The sequence below is a fragment of the Silurus meridionalis genome, chromosome 22 (genome assembly GCF_014805685.1).
Source record: "Silurus meridionalis isolate SWU-2019-XX chromosome 22, ASM1480568v1, whole genome shotgun sequence".
NCBI lineage: Eukaryota > Metazoa > Chordata > Actinopteri > Siluriformes > Siluridae > Silurus > Silurus meridionalis.
This window is the reverse complement of record NC_060905.1, coordinates 14,776,585-14,784,272: the sequence shown is the minus strand read 5'-3', so window position 1 is coordinate 14,784,272 and position 7,688 is coordinate 14,776,585. Positions and strand designations below refer to the sequence as shown.

General features: G+C 41.6%; 1 protein-coding gene across 1 annotated transcript; it reads right to left on the bottom strand.

Moving 5' to 3' along the window:
* Positions 1-231: 231 nt before the first annotated feature.
* On the bottom strand, positions 232-3,027 carry hey1 (hes-related family bHLH transcription factor with YRPW motif 1). Its single transcript, XM_046834939.1, has 5 exons — positions 2,866-3,027; positions 2,590-2,662; positions 2,189-2,272; positions 2,000-2,081; positions 232-1,797 (listed from the first exon to the last, which is right to left on the bottom strand). The coding sequence occupies exons 1-5, from the start codon at positions 2,949-2,951 to the stop codon at positions 1,172-1,174; spliced, it is 951 nt and encodes a 316-aa protein (XP_046690895.1). The 5' UTR covers positions 2,952-3,027; the 3' UTR covers positions 232-1,171.
* Between the last annotated feature and the right edge of the window lie 4,661 nt (positions 3,028-7,688).

Below are 7,688 nucleotides of genomic sequence, written 5' to 3'. Positions count from 1 at the left end.
ATAAAGTACTTTTTAATAGTGTTTCAAGCATAATAAAATATATAAAATATATATTTTCTATATAAAAATATTTTTTATATGGAATAAATATTTTCAGAGGTGAGAGAGAGAGAGAGAGAGAGAGAGAGAGAGAGAGAGAGAGAGAGAGAGAGTTTGGCTACTGATGAGTGTATATATGACTGTGTTATAACATCTCTTATTATACCATGAAGCAGGACTAAAACACACAAATGATATTTTACATTATTTATTAAGTGACTTTTTGAGAGATTGTCCTTTCTGAAACAGTGTTAAAAGCTTGTCACAATATTAGAAGGGGTTAAAAAGCAAATAAAACCCCCAACACTGACTACCACAGTTCAAGACATTTCATATAAATAGATATGAACAAAAAATGTCTCCGTTGCATAGCTTTTACTGTATGCATTTATACACAAGAACGCGCCAGATCTTAAACCATAGAGATTTCGTAATCTTGTAATACCACAGATCGATTGCATAGCTCTTAAACTTTGCAGAAATACAAAGTCAAATACAAACATAATATAAAACAATGGTATCTTGCCAAGACGTAAGAGGGAGTCAAATAATCCCTTTATATTTTACCCATGAGCCTGTCAATTCTAAATATGACTCGGGGACTGGATTTTATCAGGCTTAATTGAAATATTAAGACATGGGGGTGGACAATATTCTGCCTCTCGTTTGGAACTACACACTGATATTACTTAGTACTTTTCATTATTATAAAAACCTGGTTCTAGTTTTAACACTCAGTGCCAACTATTTTGCTGTAACAGTACCTCAGCCCCAAAACCTCCATTATATCAGGACATTTCCTTTATCTTTCTATCAGCATCAGCATCCAGGCAGGGCATTGTACCAGCACAGCACCCTGTTTAACTAAGAAAGAAAACCATTAATCATCTTAAGACTTTAATCAGGCTACCAGCAGAACCTATCCCTGATTAGCTCAAATTTAAAGGACATGAAATTTTAAGTAAAAAAATCTGCAAAAACCAACAACAAAAAACACATACAACTAATTTTCTGGTACATAAGTCCTGCGTTGTCTTTCCACTTTGTTGAGTCCTGACCTGCAAACTCACATCGTTCGAGTCTTTTCTGGTCTGAAAAAAAGTCATTTCTCCACGTGATCTGGTTTAAGAGTTCAGAAAGCACCGATCTCCATGTTCCATGGGCGATAGGGCTTCCCCAGGCTACTGGATGGGGTGTGACCCAGTGTGCTGGGTGAGAGCAGGGGAAAAGCGCTTAGTGGAAAGGGAAAAGCCGAGATACTGGACAGTGATGTAAGAAGTGGGGGAGAAATCTTAGATGCGGAAGCTGGCGTGAGCCCTGGGGGAATGGCGCCGGTTGCAGGGGGTACCCTGAGCGGTCTGCTATGTCCTGCCTCGCTGATCGCCTTGACAGAAAGCCTGCTGCAGCCATGGGATTCTGAGGAGGGCGCTGATGGTGAGGAGGAGGGCGACGATGAGGATGAGGACGCAGGACTGCTGGGGTTGCGTGATAACGATGCCCCTTGTTGATGCTGTGGTAAGAGGAGGTGATGTGCCATGTGAGGGCTGCTGAACGCCGAGCCCCAGGCTAAATGCCCGAGACCTGTGTGAGCCTCTCTCTGAGTGGCGTAGTTGGTCAAGTGGGACACCAAGCGGATGCGGAGTGGGTCAGTGTTGTCCAGACCCTCGATGATGCTCAGGTATCGGGCTGTCTCCGCCAGACACTCGCGGAAACCCAAGCCACGGTAATCCATCGCCAAAGCATGGGCGTCAAAGTAACCTAAATAAGGAGACAAAAATTATTAATTATTTTGTTTTGAAACATTCTTCTTTCACTGTCATAATTACACACTTGGTTGTGTTTGTACAGCACAACCTAAACCTAAGGACTTAAAGTATTTGTACTCAAGCTAATGAATTATTTTGTACAGAAACAGTTACAGGCTACATGCTGACATGGAATATGGAAAACAATGTGTTACCTTTGCCTCCAGCTGCATGAAGCATCTTCAAATGATCCACAGTCATCTGCAAGATCTCGGCTTTCTCCAGTTTAGCTGAGCCCTAGAGAGAAGGGAAAAAAGGGGAGTTTATTTACTGATTTCTGGGTACAGATTAGACAAAGATAGACATGTTAAAAGATCATCATGTGTAGTGAAGAGCATTCTTACCTGTTTCTCAAAAGCACTGGGAACAAGGCGGCGCAGTTCGGACAGGCTGTTATTAATGCGGTCTCTGCGCCTCTTTTCAATGATCTGTGCAAAGACATTCAAATCACAGTTAAAACTTACAATAATAATAATAATAATAATAATAATAATAATAATAATAATAATACATTTAAATAATCATAATCATAATAATAATAAATAATAATAATAATAACATGAATCATATGAAAATAGTAATAAGAATAGTATTTATAATATGATCATTGTCATACTGTTTAATAAAAAAAAAAAATTGCTTAAATTATTTATTTTGATAATTTAGTCTACAGCATATATTGCTTAATAATCTATATGTCATGTTTATTCTCCTTTCTATAATTTGATGTTTGATGATTACTCACCCCTCGGCGACGTTTTCTTGCTTGTACTTGAGTAGTGGAAGGAGAAACCGATTCGAGTGGAGGACTCATACCCCTGAAATAGAAAACAGTCATCACTAACAGGTCAGTATTTATTCTAGAGCTTATTTTAGATGTATATGTCTATAAATTATTATTGGAAATATGGGGATGGGAAATATATATATATATATATATATATATATATATATATATATATATATATATATATATATATATATTTGCAAAGTTGAAAAAAAATCTAAAAAAAAGACTTACAGGTTTTCATCAGCGCTCTCCTTCTCCACTTCAATATTTTCATCTAATTCGCTGTCAGAGGAGCTGAAGTCGTGATTTCTCTTCATTGTGAAGATCTAAGAGTACCACTCGTCCGTGAACGTCCAGGTGAAGCCTGCTGTGCTTTCGACGCGTTTGAGGAGCCGGGCTTTCCCACGGTGTCATTTCAACGCCGGAGCGTGTCGCAAGGGGCGGGGCTGCGCGTCAAAACCGACCAATCCGTGAGCGCCTGGGCGTTTGGGGCCAATCGGTAAGCAGAAGCGAGATCTAGGCACGCCTTGTTCATTTGGATAATTGCGACGACGAGCCAATCAGAGCGGGCTCTTTTTTAAGGTACAGCCCACTCGTAGCTCCGCCTTTCCCCGTGCAGCGCCGGCGTCTTGCGCGGGCGGCGGCGGCGGCGGGGAGGAGGCCAGCCGCCTGTCAGCACGCGCAGGCCGTGGGAAAGTTCCGTTGGTTTCCTTTAGCCCCCTGAGCGGATCAACCAATCAGGGGTGAAGGAGGGGGGGCGGCCGTCTCCGGCGCTGCCGTGAATGGGGCAATTGGTCGGGGCGACGGGCGGTCTGCGCGCGAGCGTGTGAACCTGTAATCTGATAGCGGTTCATCGCGGTGTGCAGAGGAAGCCTCCGACTCTAACCTCAGCCCAGAGGAGTTCCAGGCAGCGCCCGCCTGGGGATTTGCGTTCACACTACTCACAGCCTGCACCAGAACATCTAGATAAAACCGAGCGATGTCCAGCTTGTGGCATGCGCATGCACATAGACATACACATGCACTTGTGGCTTGTTCACTCTTCTCATGAGAGCAGCAGTTTTGTCAAGCACACGTTTATGGTGATATCATATGAAAGATCACCTCGACCACTCACAAGACTTACTTCAACTAAAACGTGTGTGTGGGTCATCTGACACGTCTAATTGAAACATGCAATTTATTGAAAAATCGCATTAATATTGTGATATAACAATAGAATCAGATCCCTTTAATATTAGAAAATATATTGTGGTTAGTCATCATTACATACATAAAGAAATGTAATAAAATTGTGCAAAACTTTTGTCTAATATACAATTCAATATTGTGTCTAAAAGCCCAGACATGCTAGTTTTAAGTAAAGTCCAAAGATGCTACAAAATCAGTTCCAGCTCCAAATAACCGATAATTTCAATAATCATAAAGGAAGAAATCTTTTAGTTGTTTGCAAGATCTATTAAATTCTATAATTCCATTACATTACTCACAATTGTTTACCCGTTAATATTGGAATCAGTTGAATTTACCCCTTTGCATTATCTCAAACTAAAGAGGTTGATGCGGCAGTGCTTTATTTCTTGTCCATCTCCAACTCTCTCACTTTGCATATAGACACGTTTAACGGTTAAGAGGACATGGTAGCATAGTGGATTTCTGAACAGAGGGTTGTGAGATCAAATCCCAGAACTTCAGACTGCCAGTGTTGGGGTTTCAGAGCAAGGCCTGTAACACTCAACTGATTAGTTGTATAAATAAGATGATTGTAAATCATTCTGCAGAAAAGCGTCTGCCAGGATGTCTTACATTGCAAATTTAATGGTTTTCAGGGTGGATAATTACACTCAAATTCAGGATTTGATTTACCCAAATTACTTGATTTTACTCAGTTCAAGAATGGGTACAATAATAAGTTCTGACTTCACAGCATTCTGGATCCAAGAAAAGCTAAAAAGGCCACAGAACAGTGTGCATACATACACAAGGCTACGTTTGCAGGCTGAAAGGCAGGGCACCGGATCCTTATCGACCCTTGCACAGCACGCTTAATTGTGAAGAAGAGAAGCCCCTCATTCTGCATACATGAATGAGAGGAAACACACTGGGCTTGTTTTCATGTTGTTGTTCTTGCTACCAGTCTGGTCTTAGCGGTAAAGATAAACCCCCCCATGTTTGCCTGTGATTGTTGGTGGGGTGTCAGAAGCGGGGCGTGCTGTGGGTGCAAAAGAGCTGGTGTGTGTTTGTGTTTGTGTGTTTGTAGAGAGAGAGTGTGTGTGTGTGTGTGTGTGTGTGTGTGTGTGTAAGGAGGAGAAGGAGGGAGACTTGTAACTCAAGTTCACAGAGGTTTCCCACGCTGTTATTTTCTGCTGCCGTTCGCCTTTGTTCTAGTGTCTCATCACATGTTGTGATTAGTGCTCTCGCCGACTCTCTTTTGAAGGTAAAGTCCCAACAACCCAACGTTATTTCCCTCTGACAAAGCATACCCTGGGCCCTCTTTCAGTCCGAGCTAAAGCGTTTTTGAGCTCCTCTCAGTGGGTCTGCCATGCTTTCTCTTTTTACCTTCAGTCTCTTTAAATCCATGCCAAGAGATGGAGTCCACTTACCATATGAGCCGAGCAGATCAGGACTGAAGGAAACCTGCTGCTTTTGGGGATCGTTGTATAATTTTGTGACAGGGCATGACGTGGTACGAAATTATGCATTCGTTTTAGAAAACAGTCATTGTTAAGCGTCTGATTAAACTGAACCATTAATACTAATCTTATTGTGTACAATAACATTTTATGGACTTATTTACAGGTACTTGGGAAAATGTATGTGTACCTCTATTTATGCACAGCTCAGGTATAACATTATGACATTATAACATTATAACCGGTGAGGTGAATTACACTGATTATCTCTTCATCATGGCACCTGTTAGTGAGTGGGATATATTAGGCAGCAAGTGAACATTTTGTACTCAACGTTGATGTGTTAGAAACAGGAAAAATGTGTGTAAGGATTTGTGTGAGTTTGACAAGGTCCGAATTGTGATGTCTAGACGTCTGGGTCAGAGCATCTCCAAAACTGCAGTATCTATCAAAGGTGCTCCAAGAAGGGAACAGTGGTGAACCGGTGACAGGGTCATGGGCGGCCAAGGCTCAACGATGCACATGGGGAGTAAAGGCTGGCCCGTGTGGTCTGAACCAGCAGAGGAGCTCCTGTAGCTCAAATTGCTGAAGAAGTTAATGCGGTTAATGCTCTACAGGTCAGGACTGTTTTGGGAGCAAAAGGGGACCTGACACAATATTAGTCAGGTGCTCATAATGTTATGCCTGATTGGTAATATATTTGTCCTATACTGTATATAGATTAAGCATGGTTTTGCTAAAAGAAGGGCTCCATAGATGCAAAAAGTGGAGGCAAAAGCATAAAGACATCGGACACAAATGTTTAGGTTGCATTCAGGAAAAGAAATGCAAATCTAACAGGGATTTTTAACAATCAGTTTTTATACCTTATTTTTTATTATTTAACCAGTTGTTGTTACCTTTAGTAATAAGTGAACATCTTTATAAACAAAATTTATCATCTCCATTGTATACACATACAAATTAATCCTTCTGCAGCTGCAAACATTTATGCTCAGCTGTAATTGGGTGCCTTGCTTACTCAACATAGAGTGTCTGTGCATGTTCTCCTCATGTTTTCTTCTGGGTGCTCTGGTTTCCTTCTACCTCCCAAAATATGTCACTAAATCAGTGAAAGCTAAATTGTCTCTAGGTGTAAATGATCTACAAATATGTATGTGTGTGTTTGTGTGTGCGTGTGTTTTCACAGTGCATTTGGTCAGATTTGAACAATTATGCTGTCAAGATTTACAATTTGTTTGGATTTTGATGCTCCTTTTGTTCTGAGCAGTGTGTACTGTCACATCCTGCATGGGTGTGTATTCACTGTATTGTTGTAATTTATATAATGATTTTGTCTTGAAGTCATTATTTGCACCACATGGAGTCCTGCACAGCCTTTCTATTACGTTGCAGTTTACCTGGTCCCAACCTATACATGAAACCCGTTTAGTCTTTTTACAATTGGGATACACTCAGCTGTGCACGGTGTAGAAGGTGTGAAAGTGCAAATGATTAGCGCTGACGTCCACATCTGTCCTCCATGCTCCTCCACGCTCTGAGACACTGGTGCGCCACGATGTCCAGCTTACAGTGTCTAGCGCAGACAGATGTTCCGCTCTCCGAAACAATGTTAAAGCTACCGTGCGCTCTTCAGCAGGACAGGCAGCGGGACATGTTGTTGTTTATAAATAGCAGTGCATTGAATCCACTCACAGAGGAAGACTGGCTTTGTTTTGTATACTGGGAGAGGAAGCAGGGCCTAATTCCCTCTGAGATGTGTGTGACACCTTGCATTGTGCTGCTCGTGTGAATGTGTGTGTGTGTGTGTGTGTGTGTGTGTGCATGAATGCATGCATGCATATGTGCCTGTGTGTGTTTGTGTGTGTGGTTGCTTGAGTTTTGAAGGGTTACCCTGTGATCCCCTACCATGACAAATCCAAAGACATTATAAATTGCCTGCACATTTCACTCAGTTGCCCCTCAGTTATTTTGTGAATGTGAATGTAGGTGTGTGTGATGTGGTAATTTGCTTGACCAACTGCGTGTGTGTGTGTGCATTGTAATAATGATTTGCAGGGCTCCTCCTCCTGTCTTTGTTTGAGCCTCTCTTTGATGGCTTTGTGAATTGTAAGAAACGTATTCTGGTTTCTCCTCTCTGGAGATCTCCAGCAGTTCCACCCCAATCCTACAAGGTGCCATCTCACCCAATAAAAACTAAATGTGGATTCCACACAAAGCCCAGTGGTTTCACTGCTATTATCCTCTCTAAGGAGAAAAACTAGATTATCTGAAGGTGATGATCAGAGATTTAAATGTGTTTCTCTAGATGAGCAGCCGTTGTGGATAGTTTTCAGGGTTTTTTAAGAAGCGATACTAATTCAAATATTACTACTCCAGAGGCCCTTGCTGGTTCTGTTCACCATGTTACACCAGGGTTTC

Excerpts from the sequence above, each read along its gene's own strand:
- hey1 (XM_046834939.1), bottom strand. The coding sequence starts at position 2,951 with ATGAAGAGAAATCACGACTTCAGCTCCTCTGACAGCGAATTAGATGAA. Across the intron at positions 2,663-2,865 it reads GAGAGCGCTGATGAAAACCT|GGGTATGAGTCCTCCACTCG; the intron begins GTAAGTCTTTTT and ends TTTCTATTTCAG. Across the intron at positions 1,798-1,999 it reads TCATGCAGCTGGAGGCAAAG|GTTACTTTGACGCCCATGCT; the intron begins GTAACACATTGT and ends CTCCTTATTTAG.